This window comes from Macadamia integrifolia, chromosome 8 (assembly GCF_013358625.1).
Source record: "Macadamia integrifolia cultivar HAES 741 chromosome 8, SCU_Mint_v3, whole genome shotgun sequence".
Taxonomy (NCBI): domain Eukaryota; kingdom Viridiplantae; phylum Streptophyta; class Magnoliopsida; order Proteales; family Proteaceae; genus Macadamia; species Macadamia integrifolia.
In genome coordinates this window covers 16,501,003-16,528,131 of record NC_056564.1, presented here as the reverse complement: position 1 = coordinate 16,528,131, position 27,129 = coordinate 16,501,003, and the positions used below count along the sequence as shown (strand labels likewise).

The following is a 27,129-nucleotide window of genomic DNA, read 5'->3' as shown; positions in this document are numbered from 1 at the left end:
TATATCTTATTTATAATCTTAGACTTTTGAAATTAAGGAACTATTTAAATGACATTTGTATTGATGTATTTGAAATGTCTAATCTTCTTTTGATTGCGTCTCGTCTTATTCTTAAAGTTTTTTAAGTTAAAAGGCAAAAAATAGTTTTAAAGATAATTTGAAAGTAACTTATTACTATGTCATTATTAAAACTTGAATGGTCTTATACATTTTTCTACCAAAACAAAATAAATGAATTTATACATTTTTCGAGTATCAATGTGAAATGACATGATTTACCATTGTTGAATAAAAAAACATGTTAAAGTAAAACAGAAAAAAATAAATATTATATATATATATATTTAAGGTTACAAATTATTTAATACCATAAAGAGGTATCAATAAGAAAATTCCTATAATAAAAGTAATATGAGCAAGATATAACAATAGTATATTTCTTCTTATTCTTATCGTGTGGTTGGTGGACTAAAATAAATAACAATAGTATCTTTTATACACTCACCTACAAAGTTTAATATTTCAAGTAATAATAGTTAAAGTTTTCCTAGTCCAACAAGCTCTTCGAAAGTATATTTAGATTAACAACATGTGTTTGCCAGGTGGAAAGATTAAATGGTAATTTTGACCATATTGGTAATTTGGTATGTAGAAAATTTTCTAGATTTTTCATATATCAAATTCCAAGCTTAGATATAAGCATATAACTATACCCATGTCATAACATATTCTCTTATATTTTCAATCATTCATATATTTTTAAAATTTTATTTATAAATAATAATAAAAAAACCACCCAATGCACAAGGCTCCCACTACTCTAGGTTTGGGAAAGGCAAATATAAACAGACTTACCTCTACTTCACGGGAGAGACTATTTTCAAGGTTTGAACACATGATCAACATGTTGTGATAGTGCAACTTAATCGTTGTGTCATATGCTTGCCCACTAATAATAATAATAATAATAATAATAATAATAAAGTAGGATGAGTAAGAAATTAAAATACTCTCTCTCTCTTTCTCTTTATTTGATAAATGTGTACATGGATGAAGGATTAGAAGAAATAATAATAATAATAATAATAATAATAATAATAATAATAATAATAATAATAATAATAATAATAATAATAATAATAATAAAGGGACTCTCTAAATGACACATCTATAGGTGTGTATAGAACTTGTAATCTTTTTCTGATTGCCCTTTGGTCGTATTCTCAAATATTCTTACATTCAGTGGTTTTCAAAATAATTTTTAAAAAAAGATAGATACCATTAATATTTCTTGTCATCACTTCATCCTATTTTATATTAGTTTTAGGAGGAAAGTTTCCTAACCGGGAGCAAGGCTCTTGTGCCAACGGCCTGCACCTTTGTGTTTTTCTCTCTCCTCCTTTCATTGATTCTTGCATAGACATAGGAACCACATCCCAGCGAAAGAACATTTCCTATTATTATTATTATTGTTATTATCATTATTATTATTATTAAGTAGTAGGTAAGCACTAATTGTGACCTGGTACATCAAAATTAGCCATTTCGATGGCTATGAATGTGCCAAATGTCGAAACATGTAGGTTTGAACAATTAGGTGATGAATGCCAGATCACCCAACAAACCAATCACATCTATAGCTCTTATGGTACTGGAACTATCTATTGTAATTGTCTGCAAATGATGAATAAGTATATGCACTAATTGTCAATCTCTAAATCAGAATGAGTCTGGCTTTATCTATTTTATATAGAAATTGTCTTTTTATTTATCATTAGGTCGTATCAGTGAATCAATATTGGATCGATTAAGATTAAGATTAATCTAATATCAATCTGATCCAGACAAATGCATCGATATCAATTCGAGATAATGAATCGTGCTCCTCTGATATGGTTGTTATAATGCTTTCCAAAAATCTAATTCCTTTTTTTTTTTTTTTTTCCTAATAAAATCTTACTTCTTCTGTCTTAAATGTAAGCCAACGGCAAATTTGATCTGCTTTTCCGTTGAACTCTCCCTACGTTCTATATTAAATATTTGTAAAACATTTTTACCGAAATATATATATATATATATATGTTTGCAGGGTTTATGAGTTGAATGGGTCCTTCATCCATTCTCATCCTTAATATTAGACAATTTCATCACATTTCTATAATGAAATAAATAATTTTTTTTTTCTTTTTTCATGGGCCTCAATCATAACTGTTTCTGAGATTTTTTTTTCATAGTGAGACAAATGGAAGGCTGTAAAAAGACATCTTCAACCTGTGAACAGCAGTGCAATCCTTTCATTCCCACTTGTATCTAAGCATAGACACACACAAGCGGATAACTTTATTTTATCCAAAATATAATTTGCCTGAAATTTTTTACCATAAAACAAAAAAAAAAATTATGCTACACATCACAACACAAAATGGTCACATAGAATCTCTACCTAACCTAACAGGATAGGACCAAAACATCTAAATTCCAACAACATATTCCAAGCTCTCTACAGTCCAATGACTTGTCATCAAGACTATTGGAGTCATTGGACCAACAAATTAATTAATGACTTCAACTTAAATTGGGGGAAAAAAACAGTGGCCTCAACAACAGAATATCATGCCAAGACAACTGAGATTAGATGGTGGGTAGGGTTTGTAATAATAATATACTACTGACTGAATATAACAAGTTGTCTTACTCATCGTTGTCAAGATGTTGGGATTTATAGAGATATAAAGTTAACTTCAGTATTTGGTATATTTGTATATTTGAGAAGCTAATTTTCACCTAATGCTTTTAAGATTTTGGATTAAACCCTCTAATATGGTATGAGAGTCAAGAACATGTGTGAAGCCTTTTACACAAAAACTAAATGTGAGAGTATTAAAATGTTGAAAGTTATAGAGATATAGTCCTATGTACATCAATTAGGGACCTCACACAGTATAATAATTATTATATTTCCTTTCAAAATTAAAATATAACAGAGAGTGATAGAGAGAGAAAGATTAATAATACTTAGGAAAGAAGATGACAATATCAATTCAGATTCTACGCTCATTGTGAAAATTGTGACCCAAAGAAACTGCAATTTGTGGAGTTACTGGTATTGGTTTTAAGAATTATCTTACTTTGTGATTCACTTGGTGCCCATATGTTTTTCTCTTACCAAGAAAGTAATTGAACAGTTGTTTGGTTGACAAATTTGGCTTAATCTTTAATCAGTTATACTTTGAGGGTAATTCTTCTATTCCAAGGGATCATATTCGTATTACAAATGAAGACATAGTTGGTCTCCCAATGATTCGTATGTATTTTTTTTTTGGGATCAGGTTGAGGTTGTCTGTAGGCCTAGGCCCAATTTGCGGCCCAGGAAAAGCCCATGATCGTGGGACTAAACCCAACTCATCAAAATTGGATTAAGCCATAATACTTAATGCAATGCCTAACGTAACGCACACACTAGGCAAGCCGAGGCTAAAGTAAAATTTGGGCCATATTTTGGGCTTGGACTCTTGGCCCAAATAATGATGTAAATGTATAGTAAAAATTCTTTGATTCAATATTGATTCTTACCCAACCTGGGTGGTTGGGCTGGCCCAAATTTTGGGTTTCTATGTAATAAATATGAACCCAATGTAGCACTAGAATTTAAGACCCTAGAAAGTGTTTTGCTGCAAGTAGAAAATCATGCATGTAGCCTTCATCTCGACCAGGTTCATTGCCCTAGACATCATCATCTTTGGGCCCGTTTGATAATCAAGAAACAACAGAAACATAAATTTCAGTTTTTAGAGACAGAAACAGAATTGAATGTGTTTGATAGTCATGTTTCTGGAAGTAGATAGCAACCAGCAAAAAGAATGGCCACGAGTCGTTTCCAAAAACGGCAAAACAAGTGAAACAAAACAGTTTTATCAAACACTTTTTGTTCCGTTTCTGTCGTTTCTAGACACAAAACGGTAGAAAGCGCGTTTCTTGAAACATTAGCAAACAGGCCCTTTGACGTAGTCATGTGGCTCATGCTTGTATGCCACATAACTGGGTAAGTGGCGTGATTCCTGCAACAAATTGCAGACTGGTCGGACCAACCATTATGTCACGGTGGTTTGAGTTTGGTTCACAATATTCAGCAAAATTGACGGTTCACTGTTTGATATCTAGTAGATTCACAATATTTCTAAGAATGCTATCCGATAGTGTCTATATACATCAGCATCCACTGTCAATGAAAAGGCGTATGCAAGCATCTTCAGTGCGGGGTAATATAATATTTCTGCATCCACTCTCTCGTAGCATACATACACGCTATCAGATAGCGTTTTTTCTTCCTTATTCTAAATAATAAAATTGGATCGTTTTAGTGTATCGGTATATATATATATATATATAGAGCAAAAAACCAAACCGGGAAATCCGGTCCTCGTCCTGTTGTAGTTGCTCGTCAGTCGTTACTGCTGTCGTCACGCTTCCCAAACCAAAGTATCACGGTTGGGTTTTGATTTGAGTTGGGAAACGAAGATCGATAAGGAGATTCCGGAATAGGTCCCTGCTTTTTGTGTTCCCGATTCCAGGCTTTACTGTTTACTCTCTGTTCTCTAAAACCAAAGAAAAGCAGAGTTCCACATTGACATCAATGGCTCCAGCGTAAGAACTCCAAATTTCAATTCTGTTTTTCCTTGATTTTGGCTATGTGGGTTGTCATTAGTGTTACCCATTTTGCTGCTTCTGGGTTTATCTGAATTTATGCCACTCCAGTATTTCTTCTTCTTTCTTTTCTTGATTGGTGGGTTAATGGTGATTTTTTCCCCCTTTTCGGACCTGAAGTGCCCAGGAAGTTCTGCCCTCTAATCTGGAATCTACTGCAGAGCCCCCCACTCTTTTCGATGGAACAACAAGGTCAGTATAGCTTTGACCGTCATTTTGGAACCTTTCACTTGTTTGTTAGTATTTCTCTGAATTTTGATTGCTTGGCAATCTCTTCTTCGTGTGCTGTTTTGAAGGTTGTACACAGCTTATGTATGCCCATATGCACAGCGTGTTTGGATTGCTCGGAATTATAAGGTTCATGTTCTGTCTTCTTCATGTCTATATTTTGTTTCCAAACATTTATTCCTCTTTGCTAAAACTTATCCTTCACTAGCCATTAAGGAGATGGTGCCCTAATGACTTCCACCCATGTTAGCCTTTCAAACACCTAAATTGGGAGATATTATGAGTTATTAATGCTCTTGATGCATAGACTTCCAATCTTTAAAAGGGAAATGAAAGAAACTTCATTGCTTCATCCTCTCATCTTCACCTCCTTTTTTTGAGTTGGGGATGGGTTTGATTCCTTATAATTTAACTCGGTTTTCATGCCCAAAAGTCCAAGTTCTTATATGTATTCACAATGGTTTCAAAAATTGGAAATCGGAGACCAATTTAAATTGGAATTGGCTGTGACCAGTCCTGATTCTTACCAATAGATTCGCTGAGTATTAGATCTGACGGCCAATTCTAGGGTTCTTGGGGACTGATTCCAATCGGCTGGGACTAATTTGATCCCCAATTTTGTGTTTTGAGACGCTGGATGCCAAGCAGGTTTTTGAAAAGCAGAATCAAGATTCCAATCAGTCAATGCCAATTCCGACGCGAATCTGTTGACATCAGCCAGAATAGGCCAGAAACAGAGCAGAATCGATAGGAATCATCCAGGTAGGACAAGACTGATTCCCATCAGGATTGGCCAATCCAATTTCAATTCCGATTCTTGGGATCTTAGTCTGCATATCTAGGTACTCACATCTGATGTAGGATTGTTGGAGGTACATTGTTGTTGTCACGCCTTGGCTCTTCTAATATTATTTGTTGGGACTCGGGTAGTATTTGTTCTTAAATTCTAGCCTTTAAAGAGAGGGTGTCGAAGTTCTTATGTGCCTTCACATTGAGCTATACGCACATCTGATGTAGTATCGCTCTTTTGCATGGAATCCCAGCAATGTAATTTTTTTAGTATATTTACATGGTACAATAGATTTCTAACTCTCTTCTTCTTCTTCTTCTTCTTCTTCTTTCGTTTTTTGGTGAGCAGGGTTTGCAGGACAAAATAAAGTTGGTTCCTCTTGATCTGGATAATAGGCCTGCCTGGTACAAGGAGAAAGTCTATCCCCCAAACAAGGTGATTTTTTTGTCCATGTAATCATCATGATTCTGTTAATCGTTTTGGGAAGGTTATGAGAGGAGAGTTTCTTTCCTGAAATATCTACTTGAAAAGTTAGGATAATGCTCTTGCATGATGAACAAAACAATAAGCAAGTTAAGGCCTGCATGGAAAGAGGACAAAATGAATCAGAATAAACAAAGCCAGAACTGCCTTGTTTAATAAAAATGACCTGTGAGAGTACTTTGCAAAGGAGGAGGATTTATCTGAAACTCCTCTCTCCCCCTCCCCCTTTCTTTATGTGTGTTTGTGCCTGCAGTGGGAAACTTCATTCTCCCAAATTGAATACATTTTAAAAGTCTTTGTTGCATTTGTTTGAATGTTATTGCCAAATTTCAGTCTCATTCCTCTAGCAAGAGAAATTAGACCTATTTCATAATTCATCTTCCCCTTTCATGTAAACTCATTAGATTTTCTTGTTTCGTAGGTTCCTTCACTGGAGCACAATAATGAAATCAGAGGGGAGAGTCTTGATTTGCTTAAATATATTGATAGCCACTTTGAAGGTCCTGCCCTTCTCCCTGATGTAAGATATGAATGGTTTTGCAGCATCTTTATTAAAAAAGAGTTTCTTATTTAGTCACAAAGTTTTGACTTTGGGAACTCTGAAACTGTAGGATCCTGCAAAGAAAAAGTTTGCAGAAGAATTGCTATCCTACTCAGACACCGTTGTTGGAACTGTGTATGGCTCAATTAAAGCAAACCCAGAGGCTGATGTTGGTGAGATTCAACACCTTGAACCTTTTAGGGATTTTATCTAAATTAGTAACAAGTATGTGGTGTGGGATTTCACAATGTTTTCTCAGATATAATTATGAGCTGACTTGCATCAACATGAACCAGGTGCTGTTTTTGATTACCTTGAAACAGCTCTTTCCAAATTCGATGATGGGCCTTTCTTCCTTGGCCAGTTCAGTGAGGTAACTCTGCTTCTTCCTTAAGTACCTCATTGGTCAGATTTATCTTTCTTTTGTTCAGTGAGTTTTCTTATGAGCCTTTGAAGTTTTTAACAATACAAGGGATACAATTAGAATTTCAGATTTTATGATCATTTCTTTTGTTATAGTGTTCTTACCACTGATGTGTGGTGAAATACATGAATTTCAGGTGGATATAGCCTATGCTCCATTTATCGAAAGATTTGAACCATTACTACTGGAGTTGAAGAATTATACCATCACCACTGGCAGGCCAAAGCTAGCAGCATGGATTGAGGTATGTTAAGAGCCTTCTACTAAATATTGTCTATATTTTGTTCATGAAGAACCCTTTAATCCATGAGCTACTGCATTTTTGTTTTACCAGTAATATACTGTGATATATCTGTCCAATCAAATATGCTGCACAGAAATGATTATGAGTTAAAGTTGCTTTTTCCTGGACAAGCTTATCCAGATGGTTTTCTGGATGAGCACCTTCTTTTGCCACATGGTGAAATTATGTAGACAGGTCAAGGTCCACTGCTCTCATATTAAGTTTTAGTTCAAACAGAGTTTGTCAAGTGGTAAAAAGGAGCAGCATAAAATTCTTGACGACAAAATGGTTCATAAGAGTACAGAGGGAATGCATGGACATTCACGGGAGGATAAGCCATTAGAAGAGAGGTTAAATGATTAAATTTGTGTGTGAAATTTTACACATGGCTAATCTAGTCCATTCTCTCCATTGTCCGATGGTGCAAACTGCTAAATCACCCTTTCACGTGAAAAAAAGTTACTGCCTGTCCAGAAAATCAAGAAACATATTGGCCTGTAAGTTGAGGCAAATAAAAGTTATATTTTCTCTCTGTTCTTTTTGTTGGAAGATAAGACTAGACTCTCATATATGTCAACCATGTTCTGCAGGAGGTGAACAAGATCGAGGCTTATAAACAAACCAAACTTGATCCACAGGAGCTGGTTGCACGCCTGAAAAGAAAGTTTCTTGGTAGGTATTGACTGGATATTTTCTTAGTTGTTTCAATGGATGGATCATGGTTGGTAACCTTTTTATTTTCTTCCGTATCATGTGCAGGTCAGTGAGCATATGTGGTATGATGTCTCCCTCAGTCTCTCAGGATCTTCTCCACCATTTGGGTTATGTTTTCAGTATATGGGAATAAAGTGGGTGATCTGAGTGTATGCATGAGAGTAGAGTTCATAAATGAAATGTAACCTCAGCCTAGGGAGGGGAGAATTACAGAATGTATTATATGAAGAACCATTATATCTTTGCCGAAAATGCTGTCTATAGTATATTACCTTAACAATAATGTATGTTGCCATGTTGGTGATGGTTATTGCTGTTACTTTGTAGATAATTGTATGCCTAATCAAAATAGTTTGGGCCAGACGAGTGCTGAACCGGGTTATGACTTGATCTGTGGGCATCGATGGATTCGTAGCTTTCGCATATCAGATCGAATGTAGGGGTATTAAGATCTTATCTGAATCCTATATGATAATAGGAACATGTAGGGTTTGATATGTGAAAGTATCAGGTTTTATGAAGTTACTGGTTGAACCAACCTCCTCAAGATAGGGCTGGAACTGTCTGAGAACAATCAATAGAGACCAGGACATCCTGCTGTAAGGAAAACACCAGATGGTGTTCTAATAACAAATGCAGCAGCACCTTTCATTGATGAAGTATTGAGGGCTTGCATCTAGGGGGTGTCAAAATCCAACTTGCACCGGTTGGACCAATCGGAACTGACCCAATGAAATTGGATCAAAACCAAATCTTCATCGGGTGATATAGGATTTGGGCTTTTAGAAACTAGTAAAAAGCCAAAAAAACAACCAAAACCAGACTGAACCGTTAAAATACCATGAGAAAATGATAATTCTTTTTAGTTTGCCATGCATGAAGTGTAATTTGGGTTATATCTAGAGCCATATTCCCGTGTGTACATCAATGCATAACACTTGAGGTCTTTGTACTCTCTTTGTAGTCCTAGATGTATTGGTTTGAAATTTGATATGTGAACAGGAGACCTTGGCGGTCAATCTGTCCATATAGTTTCAACCCTGTCTAAGTTGCCACGCAGCAATTTGCAATTGTATTGGAAATTTTTTGTGCTTCGTTTTTTTAATATAGGAAAGTTGTTTCCCGCTTGATAGCAAAGGCAATGTGGGTAGACACAAACACATTCAAAAGCCAATGAAGGACCTATCTGTTTAATCAATAGTGGCATAGAAGCCATCTCATGGTGGAAGGAGAGAAAGAGAAGGGATGGTACCAACGGCTATGTCCCCAGGCAGGGGAGAGTGAGAGGCAAGGAGAACCCCCTATCGGTTGAATCACTAGGCAGCAGAGAGGTCATGAACATTTCATGGGGGGCCTTGAAACCAAAACTAGTCTTCCCATGCTAGAACATTAAGGCTGCGTTTGTTGGAGTTTTAAGTTTCAAAACAACAAGACTCTTCCTTTTGTTCAAAACTCTATGGTACTATTAAAGCATGTGAGCTAAAGTTTAGTCCCGCATTGGAAACTTGTAAGAGTTTTCATGGGTATATATGTATAAAAATATATCTTAAGGGGTTTTTTGGGGTGCTTTTGAATCGGCTTGTCCAAAATGCCTTTTAAAACAAAAAATGACGTTTCGTATCAAAAATGGATTTTTAACTTTTGCGTTAAAATGTTGTTTTAAAACAAAGAAATGGTGTTTGGTGAAGTTTCGAACAATTACCCTAGTTGTTTGTATTTGGTATGGAACCAAAATAAACGAAACAAGATTTTGTTGTTCCATCATTTTGCGTTTTTAACTTTTTTTTTCCCCCAAAAAAACCGAAAACACCAATTGACATCAAACACTTAATTCCAATTTTTTGTTCCTATAGAATGAAATAACTACCAAATGCAGGCTAAGTAAGGTTTAGAAAACCAGAATTGGGTTCATCGTCCAAAATTGGTCCTAACTGATTTCGATCTGAATTAAAACTGAAATTGGATCGAAATCTAAATCGGCCTAGATTGGTCCAAATAGATGGAATCGGCAAATTTTGAACATCTTGAAGAGTTTTTCCACATAAGATCAGTTTGAACCGATTTGAGAAGACTCAGGATCCGGATCCAGATCGACCGGCCGATCCAACCTGATTTTTAAAACCCTGACATTGTCAGCCCCAGCCTGGCTCTTTTACTAGTATTAAATTTAGGGTTTCAATCTAACTTACACCAGTGGACCCAGTTCCCCCCCCCCCCCCCCCCCCCCCGCACCCAAAAACAAACGAAGGAAGATCATGCATGTAACCTTCATCTCAGCCAGGTTCATTTCTCTAGGCAATCATGTCATTAAATGTTAAATCAAGAGTCAATGCATGTAACCTTCCCTTGGCCAGGTTCATTGCCTTGAATGTGTTAAATTAACAGTTGCCTTACCAGAAAAAAAGAAAAATTAAGAGTTGAAAAAGAATCTTAAGGTTGCCGTCATGCATGCATTCTTCATCTTGGCCAGGTTCATTATAATGAATATTAAATCCGAGCGATTTCGACCGATCTGGTTCGATTTTAAAACCATGACCTGTATCTCTTCAAAAAACCTTTCCGTCCTTTAGAAGATTTTGTAATAGAAATCCTATAATCGTCAGAAATAGTTGTCTGGCATTGGAGGGAACCCACTCCCCTAAGTTTAATACTATTTTTTACCCATTAGCTTAAACCCTAGAAAAAATGCAAATTGGCCTATCTGCCTAAACCCTGGCTCTGGTCTAGATTTAAGTGTGAATAGAAAACCCAAACCGGATCGGTCCCGTCTCATCCAGAACTCTCTACTGTTCGTCACTGCTGTCGTCACGCAGTCTGGTTTAGTTGTCCGAGTCAACAAATGAAGAAGGAAGGCGGTGTGCCTCTCCGATCGTCTCACACTTCGAGGTAGGGGTGTCAACCGGTCGGGCCGGTCTGATTTTGATCGGACTTAATCGGGCTTGAAGACTTCAAAGACTACACCGTGTTTGCCCATTTAACTAATCGGGCTTAGTTATTGAGGGCATGGTACACTTTATATTCAATCGATCGATTGGCCTTAAGCTATAATCGGGCTACCTTAATCGGGCTTTAGTCAGGCCTTAACCGGGCTACAGACATGTTTAATGTTAAACGGGCTTAACCGGTTTTTAAACGGACCCTCTTTAAAATGTGCTCTTATATTCCGGCCCACTCATGCAAGCCCAAAAAAATAACAATAAATCAATAAATGATACCAAATATAACCATTATTTAAAATATGAACATGTCTTTACTTTTTAGTTTTTATTATTTAATTTGAGGGATAAAATAGGTATTCTACAATCATTAAATAATCAGGTCAAGTCGGTGCACAATAGGCCGATCTCGGTTGAACGTCCGATGGTCCAAGTAGCAAAACAAAAAAATAACAATAAATCAATAAATGATACCAAATATAACCATTATTTAAAATATGAACATGTCTTTACTTTTTAGTTTTTATTATTTAATTTGAGGGATAAAATAGGTATTCTACAATCATTAAATGATCAGGTCAAGTCGGTGCACAATAGGCCGATCTCGGTTGAACGTCCGATGGTCCAAGTAGCAAAACCAAGATCGACCATTTATAAATGGGCCGGGCTCAAGCCCGACAAGTTTAATAAATCGTCCAGACCGGACTGGTCTATAAACGGTCGATCCTGATCGATTCAGTCGGGTTGGGCCACGAATTGACACCCTTACTTCGAGGCCTCGCGTTTGCGGATATCTTCTCTCTCTCTCAATTCCTGTCGCCAGGCTTCACATTTTACTCTCAGATCTCTAAAACCAGGGAGAAAACCTATAGCTCTGAATTAACATCAATGGCTACAGCGTAAGATTTCCATATCTCAATTCTGTTTTTTCTTTCATTTTGCTTGTGTGGGTATCTGAATTTCGTGAATTTTCCTCCTGGGTTTTTTTTCCCCTAATTATTTTCCCCCTTTTCGACCTGAAGTGTGCAGGAAGTTCTGCCCCCTACTCTGGAATCTACTGCAGAGCCCCCCACTCTTTTTGATGGAACAACAAGGTGAGATTCTGTTTGTTTCATTATAGTATGGTGTTATCTGTCAATTTGTTTGCTTTAATTTGATGAGAAGCTGTTCTTATGTCTCCCTATGTGTTAGAACCATTCACTTGTTTAACAGTTTTTTTATCTGATTTTTTTTTGTTTGGTATTCTCTTTTTCATGTGTTGTTTTGAAGGTTGTACACAGCTTATATATGCCCATTTGCACAGCGTGCTTGGATTGCTCGGAATTACAAGGTTGACGTTCTGTCTTCTTTGTGTTTATATCTTGTTTCTAAATATTTATTCCTCTTGTTTCTGTACTTCAATTTATGCTGCAACTTTGTAGAACTCATCCCTAAAAGTTAGGCATTAAGGAGGGGGAGGGGACATGCTATGCCTTTACATTGGGCTACTCAAATCCGATGTAGGCCCAGTGTTTCCACATGGAACCCTAACAATCTCCTTCTCCACACCAGAGAACACGTGGAAACTAAGATCTTCACGGAGGATTATCTCCATTCTCGGAGGCACACTGGAGTTGCCATGTCTCGATTTTGATTTCACTTTGTTGAGGCTTGGGTAGAACTCATCCTTAAAAACAAGCCATTAAAGATAGGATGCCCATATCCTATGCCTTCATATCAGGCTACTCGTATCCGATGTAGGATCATTGTTTTTGCGTAGAACATAAAAATTTAATGTTTTCTAGTGTATTTTAGGTGTTATAACGGATTTCTAACTAAGGGTTTTTCTTTTTCTTTTAATCTTCTGGAGAGCAGGGTTTGCAGGACAAAATGAAGTTGGTTCCTCTTGATCTGGATAATAGGCCTACCTGGTACAGGGAGAAAGTCTATCCCCCAAACAAGGTGATAATCCTTGTCCATGTATCATCATGATTTTGTTGATCATTTTGGGCAGGTCATGAGAGGAGATGGCTTGATGGAGTAGTTTCTTTCCTTAAATATCCTCTTGAAAAGTTAGGATAATGCTCTTGCATGATGAGCAAAACAGTAAGCAAATTAAGACCTGCATGGAAATGAATCAGAAAACAAAAGCTGGACCTCTCTTGTTCAATTCAAATGACCCGTGAGAGTACTTTGCAAAGGAGGAATTATCTGAAGCTATTCGTTTTTGTTCCCCTCCTTTTCTTTGTGTGTTTGTGCTCCAATTATTTCTAACCGCCGAATTGTTGACACTCCACATTGGGAAACTTCATCATCCCAAATTGAATATATTTGACATATCTTGTAGCATTTGTTTTGAATTTAGTGCCTAATTTCACTCTCATTCTCTAGCAAGAACAGAATAAGACCCATTTCAGAATTCATCTACCCCTTTCATGTCAACTTATTAGATTTCTTGTTCCGTAGGTTCCTTCACTGGAGCACAATAATGAAATCAGAGGAGAGAGTCTTGATGTGGTCAAATACATTGATAGTCACTTCGAAGGGCCTGCAATTCTCCCTGATGTAAGATATGAATAGTTTTGCTGGATCTTCTTTCTTTCCTTTTCTTTTCTTTCTTCTTCTTATTTAGTTACAAAGTTTTGACTTTAAAATACTCTGAAATTGTAGGATCCTGAAAAGAAAAAGTTCGCAGAAGAATTGCTCTCCTACTCAGACACCTTCGTTGGAACTGTGTTTAGTTCAATTAAAGGAGACCCTAACGCCGATGTTGGTGAGATTCAACAACTTGAACCTTTTAGGGATTTTATCTAAATTATAGAAAAATGTATGTGGTGTGGGGATTCACAATGTTAATCTCAGATAAAATTATGGGCTGACTTGCATCATCATGAACCAGGTGCTGTTTTTGATTACCTGGAAAAAGCTCTTTCCAAATTTGATGATGGGCCTTTCTTCCTTGGCCAGTTCGGTGAGGTAACTCTGCTTCTTCCTTAAGAATCTCATTGTCCAGATGCTGTTCTTTTTCTCCATATTTATTATATTGTTAGCATGTTTGTCTAGAATGTCTGGAAGTAGGCCAATTGCATTTGCTTGTGTGGTCTAGGGTCATACAATTAGTGTTAAGTTTGTCTCGAATTTTTGATCCGTTTTGAAATTGACCCGATCCGACATATTTTGGTGGCGACCCGAATGGGAAATTTTCTGAGATCTGTGATGGAAGCAGAGGGGTTGGCCGATAGGCCCAAGCCCGGAGCCCATCACTGATCTCGTATGGGGGTGCGGGGGCGTATGGTTCGACCGGATCGACTGCGACCCGATGGGTCGACCCGCGATTTGGAGTATATTTAATGTACTGTTGCTTGTTGAGAAAGTCATTGTATTCCAGGGTTTTCACGCAGCTAGGGTTTCAGGGCGAGTTTTTCCTCGCCGCTGCTAGGCTGTAATTTCTCTTCTGCATAGTGAATCATCTTCTTCTTCGCCCGAGGACTTAGCACACCACCCTGGTGTGTGAACCTCGTTAAATCTCTGTCGTACGGATCTATTGTCTCTTTATTATTCGTGTTTGATCTTACAATTAGCATTTTGGATTTTTTGATCTCTCTTTTGTTAGAGTTTTCATATCACTGATATATGGGTGAAATACATAAATTTTAGGTGGACATAGCCTATGCTCCATTTATCGAAAGATTTGAACCATTACTGCTGGAGTTGAAGAAATGTGACATCACCACTGGCAGGCCGAAGCTAGCAGCATGGATTGAGGTACTTTAGGAGCCTTATACTAAATATTATCTATATTTTATTCATAAAGAACCCTTTAATCCATGAGCTACTGCATTTATTGTTTTGCCAGCAATTTACTGTGATATATAGAAAAAAAGTTGGCACCTGTCCCGAAAACCAAGAAACATATTTGCCTATAAATGAAGGCGAAAAAAAGTTATATTTTCTCTGTTACTGTCGTTGTTGGAAGATAATTGTAGACTCTTATTTATGTCAAACCATGTTTTGAAGGAGGTGAACAAGATTGAGGCCTACAAACAAACGAAACTTGATCCACAAGTGCTGCTTACACCCCTGAAAAGAAAGCTTCTTGGTAGGCAGCTGTTGTTTGATGCACCTCTAAATTGATTGGATTTTTTTCTTGAGTTTTCTCAATGGATGGTTGGTAACCTTTTCATTTTCTTCCATATCTTTGTGCAGGTCAGTGAGATATGTGGTATAATGTCTCTCCCTTAGTCTCTTCTCCAGGATCTTTTCCACTATTTGGGTTATGTTTTCAGTATATGGAATAAAGTGTGATAATCTGAGTGTATACATGAGAGTACATTACATAAATAAATTGTAACCTCTGCCTATGTAGGAGAGAAATATAAACTATATTATTTAAACAATAGTTATGTTTTTTTTTGTTTTTTTTTTTTAAGTTAAATCGTGGGCTATGGGCAATAGTTATGTTTTTTTTTTATTTTTTATTTTATTTTATTTTATTTAAGTTAAATCGTGGGCTATGGGGAGCGCCCTTGCCTCTATTTACAAAAACCATTAGACAGTGTTTGAATCTTAACTAAAAAGGCCCAAGTCGATTCCTATTTCAAGTAGACATTCCTTTTTAAAGTCCAATTGACCAAGTACCCTTAAAATGGATGTGTACTCAGCTTAAAAACAATAAAAGAAAATAAATAAATATCTAACTTAAATACGGGATCAACCAGAACTGAAGCAAACAGCTAGAAACATAAAAGAAACAGACACATGAAATAAAAGTGGACAAAGCCTTAGAATATATACTAGGCCACGCAGATGCTAGGCTACAGCTTTCTTGGCCCTCTTACGATAGGTCTTCAGTTCTACATCACATCGATCCTATGACATGGAATCAATCTCATCCTTAGCTGCCTTATGCAATTCAAGACTCTTGGCACATTGCCGTCTCTTCTCCTTCAAAGTTGGGTCCTCATCCAAGCATTGCAAAATTGGCTTGCCCTCTTTCATTTGTTCATAGAATTGATCCGATAAAGACTGCTTTGTTGCCTCCTGAACGTGACAATAAACCACTGCTATTGGGATGGAGATCTTCAGTCCCTCAGACACCATATCAATGTATGCAGAAACATTTGATCCTATCCTCCTGATGTAACCCTCTGAATATCGATCCACGGTTGAAGCAACCGAGTTCCATCTTTCCCCCACGTCATGTGGAAGCTTCTGGAAGAAATCGACAATAAGGTATGCTGCCTCCATATCCACCAATCGTAGGGTTGTCTTCATACTCTCATCGCGGGACCTCTCCAGGAATTCATTTGCAGTAGCTTCTAATTTAACTTGAAGAGTTGGGAAGTGCTTCAACTCCTGAATTTCAGTTAATGACTCCCTCACAAGTTCCTTCAGGATGTTGTGGACAGCAACAAGCCAACAACTGATGTTTTAGCAGGGCCTTTATAGTATTGAAGAGCTCCCTTAATGAGGCGTCGGTAAGCTTTTTCAGGACTAATCAAATGAGGTTGGTAACCATCCTCCTCTAAAACCACCATCTTAACATTCTTCAGGGATAGATATTGATCAAATGGAAGCTTTTTTATGTCAGCAGGGAGCTGGTTGTCAAGAACTTCACATACCCGATCACCACCAGGTCGCCCTCGTTCCAGATGCTCCTTGTATGTACGATCACATGCTTGGCAGAATCCACAGAATTTATAAACCCTCGCAATAGGCCTACCATGATCCATCTCTGACTCAAGTTCATCAATGTTCTTGTTTATCAAAGATATACTGCTAGGTATGCATGCCCTTATTACAGATTCCAAGTGCTTTGAGAGAAGTTTTGCAAGATATTCGGAACCAATTTTACTGGCCAAGTGTCCATTGTCTGGGCTTGAAGCAAAATATTCATTCTCCTTATGCCTTGCAGCAATCATGTCAACATTATTATTCTTAATGTCAGATTGTGAACGGTTCACAACTCCAACCCTGGATGTTGCAACTGATAAGCTCTTCCCTCAAGAACATCCAATGCAATTGCATCAGACAATGCTATATCTTGATTTGCTGGAGAGATTACAAGGATGATGCTGTTAGGCTTCTCAATATAAGAGCGAACCATGTTTTCAATGTCTCGAACAATACTATCTGGCTGTCCTACCAGGGCAACCTTTGTCAAACTAGGTAAATCTACCAGTTTTAAGCTAACATTTGGGGAATAGATACTGAGATGGATAGGCATAGGAGAAATCTGCTTTGTCCTTCCAATGATCAATTAGTTTCTTCCTCAATTTCTCCCACCATCAATATTTTGTAGTTGCAAGACCAATGGTCGCCTCGTCACGATCCCAGACCCCCGAGGAAGAAAATCACGCCCAACAATAATTTCCAAGACCGAAGATTTTCCAGAACTCTGTCCTCCAACGACGACGACGTAAGGTAGAGTTTCCCACAGTGATGAAAACACGTTGCTATTGCCACCGTAGTCACCAAGGATAGTACAACCCCTATGGATTCTGTTAACGAGACCGATCAAGCTCTCCATGGTCGTCATCTTCGAATCCCTAATCCTATTTTCCGACGAACAAAACCTGTAATCTGATTGAACTGAATTGCAAGATCAGAGTAGAATCGCTGGCCGAACGGAGATGTTTCCCTCCTGCCTCTGTAATCGCCCTTGATTGGGTTTTCAAAAACACATGGTAAGAGAAAAGGAGAAGAGGAAGGAGCAGGAGGGGTTTTAACTATGGGCAAGCAGAGGCCTTAACGCAATGAGATTAATGCAACTGTCGCCTGCCACCGGGAACAGAGGCGGAGAAGAATGGGGCAAGGGGCAAGGAGCGAGGGGCTAGGGTTCAGCTTCCGCCTCCCTGATTTGATTTTCTTCGACCGCAAGGGATTTTTGCACTGTTGGTTGTTATTGTTCTTGTTACTTTGGAGAGTTGAATCAAAACAGGGTTCAACTTTGGGCCAGACTAGGGCTGAACTCTTTTTGCACATCAGATGCAATGGGGTAGGGTTTAAGATGTGAAAATTTTCAGGCCTCCTCAAGATGAGTATGGCTGGACCTGTTTGAGGGTTGCTAAAAAATGATTAGACAACATATCGTCACATGGTTTTAGGTATCGGGATCGGATCAGTATGGCTGATACTGTATCAGTTGTATAGAAGGGGAGGGTAAATTAGTAACAAAATTCATATCGGTATTGATATCTTCTGACAGATTCCAGTCCCGACTGTGTACTGAAACCCTGGTTGGGCTGAGCTGCAGTTCCACCAGCATTGGACCACCACATTCCCTGGACTGGGTCATGGGGATTGGGGTGGACCGGTGGGCTAGTGATGTATAGAATCTTTTTTTTTTTTTTTTTGAATAAAAAAAGGAATGCTCAATTGTAGTAATCATAGCCCCAAGACAAGCCCCTGGACGGCAAGCGACATGACCAACGGGCAATAGTGAGGTATGTCAAGACTTGAACCCACAATCAACCAACTGGAGTGGTAATGGGTTGACGGTATTTTCACCACCGCTACCAACCCTGTTGGTTATAGAATATCTCGCTCATTTGAAGGGGTCAAGATCCCCTTGAATACGCATTCTAAGAAAAAAAAAAACTCTCCATGATGTTCTCAGGTTCAACCATGCTGTTCTCAGGTTCAATGAAAATGAATCGAAGGGTGTTTTGGACATTGACATTTCAAAATTGAATCAAGATCGATAAAATCTTTCGAATCAGATCAGCGTCAATCGAGATCGATCTTAAATCTGGACCGATGACCAATTTGATACCGGTCAACTAGGACGATATAAGGCTAAAGGGGTCAATGCTGGGTATCGAATGGATCAAGGCCAACACCGGTATTGATTTCAGGAACCTTCTCGCAATCGTTATCCAGTTTGGTATATGTATCATATCAATTTAGCGATCTGATGTCGATTTGATGATATGACAATATGAAGATTGAACAATTTAGCAATATGGTGACATGACGCCGTGACGATTTGGCAATTTAGTCGGGATGGTACCAGCCCGATTCCGATTTTTTTATATCCCGATACAAATCAATACTAATCATGAATATAGATGAATAAAAAACATGACAAAATGCTGGGTTTTTCTACGATTAGCTGAATGGTTCTTTTTTAACGATTAGTTCATTTTTATTTTTATTTTTATTTTATGATTGGCTATGTGGATTTTAAAATAAAAATACTACTGAAAAAGAGAGAGAAGGAGGTGGTCAAGAGATATTCAGTTTATTAGGGGTGAAATAGGTCGGATTTCTTAAAATCCTAGCTCAACCCTAGGTCCTCAAATTTTAACCCAATCCTACCAGTTTCATGTTTAGGCCCAACCCCGCTCCGATAGGGTATGGGTTGGGTTGGGCTGGGCTGGGTTAAGTTGGGTTGACCTTGACTTCTATAATGGTTGGATTAATCTGTTTTTGTCATTCATATTTTATTCATTAAAATATTATAGAAAAATAAAATATTAATAGGAACATAAAATCTAATATCAGAATTCAGGGTTAAATTTTGGGTCGGGTTGGGTCAGGCTGAGGCCTCAATCCAAACCCGACCCAACCCTAACCCAAGGTTGAGGTTTCAACCCTGACCTACCCTAAGAGTCAAAAAACTTGGCCTAAGCCTGGTTCGAGATCATGTCAGACCATGATAAGTTCAGATTCTCAAGTCCAAACTTTAACGGCAAAAGGAATTAGGTATGCAAAAATGATCAGGATTCCGGAATACTACGAAACATAAAACATAGAGGGAAAGGCCAAAATGGTAATTAGATAATGTGAAAGCGATGAATCCTCCCTGTTCGTTGAGCTCCCAGGCCAAGGAAGCAAAATAGAGAGAGAGACACGGCTTGGACTTCGATGGTTGGAAAACAAACTCGAAACCCATAACCTCAGACTAGTGTTCTCAATGAACCCAAAGACTCACCTGTCCCTATAGATCCGAAACCTCGCAAACAAGATTCTATCTATCAACTCTCTCTCTCTCTCTCTCTCTCTATTCTAATCTAAATCTAATCTGATGACGACGAGGAATAATCCTCCATTGCAATATCCTCTTGATCTCGTCTTTCATCGACCATCTCTCTTTATGAATCCCTGTTAGTTGTTGATGCCAAGCATTTCTCGTTGGGGAAGAGAATCAAACACTATGGGCGGAACAAGCAGTCTCAGCCACAGCCCCCACCACCCACACAGCGGCATCAAAGCCGACGAACATCAGTATGGGAAGAGCTTAGCGAGTTGGGAACAGAAACAATTGCATCCAACCCAACAACGCACATTCTGGTGTTTAGGCCTTGGCACCTTCAGAACCCTCATCACCTGGTTCCTCCTCATTGTTTCCATGCTCTACATTCTCTATTCTTCCAATCTCCTCCTCGTCAATGAACCCCGCGACTTGAATTGCGTCTCCGCGACTTCCGTCCTCTCCACCGACGAACATCTCTCTTCTTCTAATCAATTCCTCCACCATACCAATTCCACTTCCTCTTCTACCTCTCATCTAGCAGAGGAAGAACAATCCCCTCGTCAATTCGATACGGAGCTCAAACACATTGTGTTTGGCATTGCAGCGTCGTCCAATCTGTGGGAAAAGAGGAAGGAATATATCAAACAGTGGTGGAGGCCAAGGGTGACGAGAGGTGTGGTGTGGATGGACAAGCCCGTCAAGACCGGCCGCAACGAAGGGTTGCCGGAGATCCGGATCTCCGGCAACACCTCCAAATTCCCCTATACGAACAGGCAGGGGAGCCGGTCTGCGCTGAGGATATCGAGGGTGGTTTCGGAGATGGCGAGGCTTAAGATGAAAGACGTGAGGTGGTTGGTGATGGGTGACGATGATACGGTGTTCGTGGTGGATAACGTGGTGAGGGTGCTCTCCAAGTACGATCACCGACAGTTCTACTACGTGGGTAGCTCCTCAGAAAGCCATATCCAGAACATCTTCTTCTCCTACGCCATGGCTTACGGAGGGGGCGGTTTTGCCATCAGCTATCCCTTGGCAAAGGCTCTGGAGAAGATGCAGGATCGCTGCATCCAAAGGTATCCTGGCTTGTATGGCAGTGACGACCGTATACAAGCCTGTATGGCCGAGCTGGGTGTGCCCCTCACCAGAGAAACCGGCTTCCATCAGGTAAATCAATTCATCATTTCCAGTAACAGATTAATGCATCCATCTAAGGTTGATTTTCATTAGGGAGTTAAGAAATTCTATATTTGAGCAGATTACCTTGTTAATGGCAAGAAATACAAACTCACCAAAGGGTGCAGTCCACTGAGTTGCATTTCTATTGATGCCTTCACCGAGTCGGCCAATTTCTGCCGATTCTGCTTTTTCAAAAACCTTATATATGAGTCACAAATATGACATGATACCTTTATGAATTTGCGTCACTATATTTCTTTTTCTTTTGTAGACTATTTTGTAGATTCTTGACTCAGTGAGTTGAATCAGATAACTAGTTAACTCGTTTCTCAGTTTCAAAAATTGAAATTGCATCGGTTGAATCGCCCAATTTGGAATGGAAATGATTGTGACCTATCCCAATTTCACCGTCGATTCAACCCCCAAACCCTAGAATCGTTGAGTTTTTAGATCTGATGGCTGATTCTAGGGTATCTGAATCTATAGGGACAGAGATTTGCCCCCCAAATCCATCTTCTGAATCTTTAATTAGACTTGATGAGTTTATAAGAACAAATGTGGAAAATCAATCTTGAAACCCCAAGGTTATTAAACTTGGAATCAGGATCTACATCGCGTTCCGCTGATCTGGATTCTGATTCAACATGAATCTGTTGGGAATCAGCTGGAATCGACCTGAACCTTGAACCCTAGAACCTAGTATGGATCGAGCTCCGCTATTCTTGAAACCCTTATTGAAATCGAGGTTGTTAAACTCAGAATCTGGATTCAGATCAGGTCCAGCAAATCACAATTCCAATTCATCCAGAATCAGTCAAGAATCAGCCCGAACCTTAGAAATTCAGCATGGATCGGCTGCTCTGAATTCACTGATCTAATTCCGATTCTTGAAAGTTGAAACAGTGTTGGGACATTACCTGTACATACTACATACTACATTTTGATCTGAAATTAATTCCTCTTTTGACATGTTTTGGCTTTGCAGTATGATGTGTATGGAGACCTCTTGGGTCTATTAGCTGCCCATCCTATAACTCCATTAGTATCATTGCACCACCTTGATGTGGTGGATCCTATATTTCCAGGCAAGAGCAGACCCAAAGCCATCCAGCACCTCTTCAATTCCATCAGACTTGATTCCGCCAGTATAATGCAACAATCCATCTGCTATGACAAGAAGAGAGACTGGTCAATCTCTGTCTCATGGGGCTATGTTGTTCAGATCTTAAGGGGTGTCATCTCACCCAGAGAACTTGAAATGCCTACCAGGACATTCCTCAATTGGTACAAAAGAGCTGATTACACTGCTTATGCCTTCAACACTAGGCCTGTAACTAAGCATCCATGCCAAAAGCCTTTTATTTTCTACATGAATGCTATCAAATACGACCGGGTTAAGAAGCAAACACTGGGGATCTACTCTCGCCATAAAGCTCCACAACCTTATTGCAGGTGGAAAATGGATTCACCAGAGGCAATTGATAACATTGTTGTCATAAAGAGACCCGATAATCAGCGATGGCAGAAGGCAAGTTGTTTTGATATTGAAGAACACCGTCAAGGATCTTATATATTTGTGTATATATCAGTGTTTGATCTTACTAACAGGAGTAAAATTTTGTTTTTGCAGTCACCAAGGAGGGATTGTTGTAGAGTTTTGTCATCAAGTAAGAAATCAACCATGTACCTATCTGTGGGCAATTGTCAAGATGGGGAGACTAGTGGATTATGACAATGGGGATTAAGTTGGTTTTGTTTCATTTCTTTGTGATCAAAAGGGAATCTTAGTTCAGAACTAATTGGATATCCAGTATTGTAGAGGAAATGTGATAAGCTCATATGCTGGATTCCAAACCAATCTCCCCCTCCCCTTTCCAGATTTTTTTTTGATTTTTTTCTGCCTATTAGCAAGGCTGCAAGAAATTTTAGATAGGAATCAAAACATTCATATTATGTCTTCAAATGCTGTGTTTGTTGATCCGATTTGTACTGCTCTTCTGTTCTTTCTTGAAATCTGAAAATAGGCTCCCCACCCTTATCGGGGTGGGAGTGGGACTCCTCTACTGCACAATTGGCAGTTCAGAACTAACACTCTGAATTGCCGCAAGGTATGCATCATTTGTTAGGTTTCATGTCAGAGTGCTCTAGCACAATGGAGAAGGGCGAAAATTTGACAAGGCAATTAGGTGAAGAGAAAAATCCATTACAAGTGGAAGAGTCATATCTGAAAGAGAAAATTGCATTGCCATCCCCTGAACTTCGGTCCTTATTCAACGCCACCCCCTGGACTTTTCGAAACGTCAAAGCCACCCCCTAAAAATTCAAAAAATTCCAAATCGGTCCCTACTGTTAGCCGACCGTGATAAATGAATGAAAACCGGTTAGTTTTTTTATAATATACCCAAAATACCCCCACCTATTGTGAGAGGACAATATTGCCCTCTCTCTATTATTTCCACATTCTAAACCCATCTCCCATCTCTCATCTCACTCCTCTCACTCACTTGGCCGGACAAGAAGAAGAAGAAGACGACGACGACAGTATGCCACCCCCTGCAACTCGATTCTTTTCCCTCTGGCATCCGATTCTCTTCCCTCCGGCATGCGATTCTCCCCCCTCCGGCATGCAAAGCTCTCCCCCCCTCCGGCGTCCGAACCTCTTTACCATGGCTAGAGAAACATTGGCTAAGAAGCCATTACAGTAGAGGCTGTAACAGAGGAACCAGAACCAGAACCAGAACCAGCAAATAATCCAATAATGGTTTGCATAATCTTACTTCTGAAAATGATTTTACAACAAAACTCATTTCCCCCATTTTCCTTGGATCGATCTATCTACAAAAAAAGAAAGAAAAAAAAAGGAAGGAAGAGCAGCTACAACTTCATATTAAACAAGCGCAGCGGCCGCAAGTCAGACTTGCTGAAACGAAACAGAACTGAACTGAACAGATCTCTCCCTACCGTTACATGACGGAACAGGCGTTAGGGTTCTCATCGCTGAAGGTGTTGGAGTACTTCTCCTCCATGGTACTAGCCCGAGCTAGCTTGGAGCTCCTGGGGTCGTCCATGGTGTTCCTCACATACCCAGATGGTGCCCTTTTATCATAAGTAACTGGAGCGTAAGGGTGAGCCACTTCTTCGTAAGGGATGTAAGGCCAGAACTCGGCCTTCTTCCCAGTCCTGTTTTGTACATGTCTCAAAACCTTCTTTGGATTCACGTACCCAACCACCGTCAGCTTGTGGTGCTTCGGATCTATATCCACCTGTGTCACTCCACTCATCCCTCTCACTGCCTTCTCCACTTTCCTCTCACATCCTTCACAGTCCATCTTTATCTTTATCTCCACCGTTTGTTTGTTAGTAATAAGAACCAAAACTAACCATTTTTAGGATTAAATATCAAAAATAAGATGAACAGGATATCAATGAAATTAGTGTTCTTTGCGGTGTCGAGCTCGACCGCGAATATATGATTCCCTGAATTGCCAACATTGTAGGGGTTGAACAGGCCAAGATTTGGGCCTGGAAAAACACCAGGGAGGCCAACCGTGGGTGTGATGACAAATGCGATCTCATGACCGGAACAATCGGGGTACTGGGAGATGATGGCAAAGACAAAAGTTGTAGAGAAGGAGAGAGCAGCGGCGCCACCTGATGAAGATGATGAAAATGGTTCGAGGAAGTGGATCGGGGTACGATAGAAGACATGCCCCTTCTGTCGATTGGTGGCATTGGTCAGCACGAGGAGGCCATTGGAATTGATGTTGGCTATGCCGTCCAGCTGCAAGCCTGAACTTTGGAATCCATTATAGGTGAAACCAACTTCTCCTCCTTGCAAGCCTGCCCCAATTCTCGCAAGGAGTAACAAAACCATTAGCTTGAAAACGGAAAACATGGCATCCGGATTCTGGAACTCGTCACGTTGATTAGTTGCACTAAACTCTCATGTTTCCACTGCTCTGCTTCTAGGCTCCAATCATAAGCATGGACACAGAAATGAATCAAATGACAGGCTAGCCATGGCAACCACACATTATTGATAGTATAGGATTAGCGGAATTGAAAATTTGGCTTCTACTACCTTGGGAGAGAGGTTCGGACGCCGGAGGAAGAAGAATCGCACGCCGGAGGGAAGAGAATCGAGTTGCAGGGGGTGGCGTATTGTCGTCGTCGTCGTCTTCTTCTTCTTGTCCGGCCGAGTGAGTGAGAGGAGTGAGATGAGAGATGAGAGATGGGAGATAGGTTTAGAAGGTGGAAATAAAAGAGAGGGCAATATTGTCCTCTCACAATAGGTGGGGGTATTTTGGGTATATTATAAAAAAACTAACCGGTTTTCATTCATTTATAACGGTCGGCTAACGGCAGGGATCGATTTGAAATTTTTTGAATTTTTAGGGGGTGGCTTTGATGTTTCGAAAAATCCAGGGGATGGCGTTGAATAAGGACCGAAGTTCAGGGGGTGGCAATGCAATTTTCTCTTAAAATAAAATATACTTGCTGAACATCAACATATGTGATATACTCCTTAACATTGATTGACGGTAGGAGATCTCAGAATAATTTGGTGAAACAGAGGAGGTGATCTTATCATTGTGGCATTCTCCAGAAGGTGACATGGTAAATTTCCCTAATTATAAATTATGTAACACGTTAAGAAGTGTTAATAAATAACTGCCATAATTTGAAATCCAGATCTCATCAAAATCAAAACAAAAGATATCTTTATTTCATCCCTTATCTCCCATAAGTTACTGCCACTAAAAAGATTCCAAACTATATTTTAGTCATAGACTTTGGCCTATCCACTTATTTTTAAACCAGCTGCCAAAGTTCTTCTTCAATCTGGGTGAAGAGAATTGGATGTGATTATTACCTCTGCCCTTATTGGATGAAGTTGGAAATGCCCTTGACATTATTCTGGTCCCATCGAACCGTCAGAATTTGGATTAAGAGATTCTCTCTTTATCACCTTGATTAATAGATTTTAGTCATCAACATGGTGAAGGAAAACTATAATACTGACTTTGGTATAGGAGATCTTTCCACCTGAGATCGGCTTTGGTAGAGGAGATCTTACCACCTGATAGGAGCCTTACCCTTCCATCAATCTCATCCGTTGATTTATGAGACGAAAATCTGCCCGACCAAAAGTCCATAAATAATCATGTCCGCACATCTGAAGTGTAAGAAATAAATCCAAGGTGGGCTAGGAGTAGGTGTGTCAACTGGTCAAGCACCGTCGGTTTTTCACTTAAGCTTGATCAGTCCCTAACAATTTAAGGTCCCACACTGTTCTTGTCCGTTTAGATAATTGGGTCTCATAGTTTAAGGCATGAACACATTTCTATTAGTTCATTTTAGTACATAAAAGGGCTCAAGCTAATTGATCTAATTGGACTACGTTGCTCAGGAATGCCACGTTATTAATTGATCGATGCTTGAATCCAACACATTTATTATCTGATTGGATCAAGTCAGACCTACCGGTGTGGGCCAACTTTTGACACCCCTATCCAGGACTCTGGCCCTCTGGCACCATTGGGCAGTCCAGCTCAGGACTCAGAAGTCAAAAGGAGTAAGCCAAGTGTCTGGTAAGATCAAGAATGGATGAACCCATTATCTATGCTTGTTCATGTTATGATGCCAAAGTTCACAGTATATTCTATAAGATATTCTTACACATGAACTCATGAAGAAGGTGAAAGGTACAAAGATGGAAGCAAACCATCATAATGTTCATAACCTTTATAACATTGATAACATACTCTTACACTTCGAGAATGTCAGCTATATTGATCAGCAACACAGATCAGCTCATTCAAAGGCTTTGTACAACAAAGAATCATAGGTTTGACTCCTTAAATGGTCTAAAATATGAACTACTCTTCTTTCCT

General features: G+C 39.1%; 4 protein-coding genes and 1 pseudogene across 4 annotated transcripts; 3 read left to right on the top strand and 2 right to left on the bottom strand.

Moving 5' to 3' along the window:
* The first annotated feature begins 4,428 nt into the window (after positions 1-4,428).
* LOC122086689 (glutathione S-transferase L3-like) lies at positions 4,429-8,482 on the top strand. Its single transcript, XM_042655675.1, has 10 exons — positions 4,429-4,644; positions 4,825-4,896; positions 5,001-5,061; positions 6,071-6,157; positions 6,627-6,725; positions 6,817-6,919; positions 7,043-7,119; positions 7,307-7,414; positions 8,044-8,125; positions 8,213-8,482. Exons 1-10 carry the CDS (start codon positions 4,634-4,636, stop codon positions 8,218-8,220), a joined length of 708 nt encoding a protein of 235 aa, XP_042511609.1. The 5' UTR covers positions 4,429-4,633; the 3' UTR covers positions 8,221-8,482.
* A 3,365-nt stretch (positions 8,483-11,847) lies between these two features.
* Positions 11,848-15,479, top strand: LOC122086687 (glutathione S-transferase L3-like). Its single transcript, XM_042655674.1, has 10 exons — positions 11,848-12,002; positions 12,126-12,197; positions 12,373-12,433; positions 12,958-13,044; positions 13,549-13,647; positions 13,753-13,855; positions 13,982-14,058; positions 14,740-14,847; positions 15,100-15,181; positions 15,289-15,479. The coding sequence occupies exons 1-10, from the start codon at positions 11,992-11,994 to the stop codon at positions 15,294-15,296; spliced, it is 708 nt and encodes a 235-aa protein (XP_042511608.1). The 5' UTR covers positions 11,848-11,991; the 3' UTR covers positions 15,297-15,479.
* Positions 15,480-15,764: 285 nt separating this feature from the next.
* On the bottom strand, positions 15,765-18,089 carry LOC122086686 (annotated as a pseudogene).
* A 1,830-nt stretch (positions 18,090-19,919) lies between these two features.
* On the top strand, positions 19,920-23,216 carry LOC122087621. Its single transcript, XM_042656817.1, has 3 exons — positions 19,920-21,223; positions 22,221-22,763; positions 22,866-23,216. Exons 1-3 carry the CDS (start codon positions 20,201-20,203, stop codon positions 22,965-22,967), a joined length of 1,668 nt encoding a protein of 555 aa, XP_042512751.1. The 5' UTR covers positions 19,920-20,200; the 3' UTR covers positions 22,968-23,216.
* Positions 23,217-24,137: 921 nt separating this feature from the next.
* Positions 24,138-24,588, bottom strand: LOC122085604 (heavy metal-associated isoprenylated plant protein 27-like). Its single transcript, XM_042654084.1, has one exon. It carries the CDS (start codon positions 24,562-24,564, stop codon positions 24,199-24,201), a length of 366 nt encoding a protein of 121 aa, XP_042510018.1. The 5' UTR covers positions 24,565-24,588; the 3' UTR covers positions 24,138-24,198.
* Between the last annotated feature and the right edge of the window lie 2,541 nt (positions 24,589-27,129).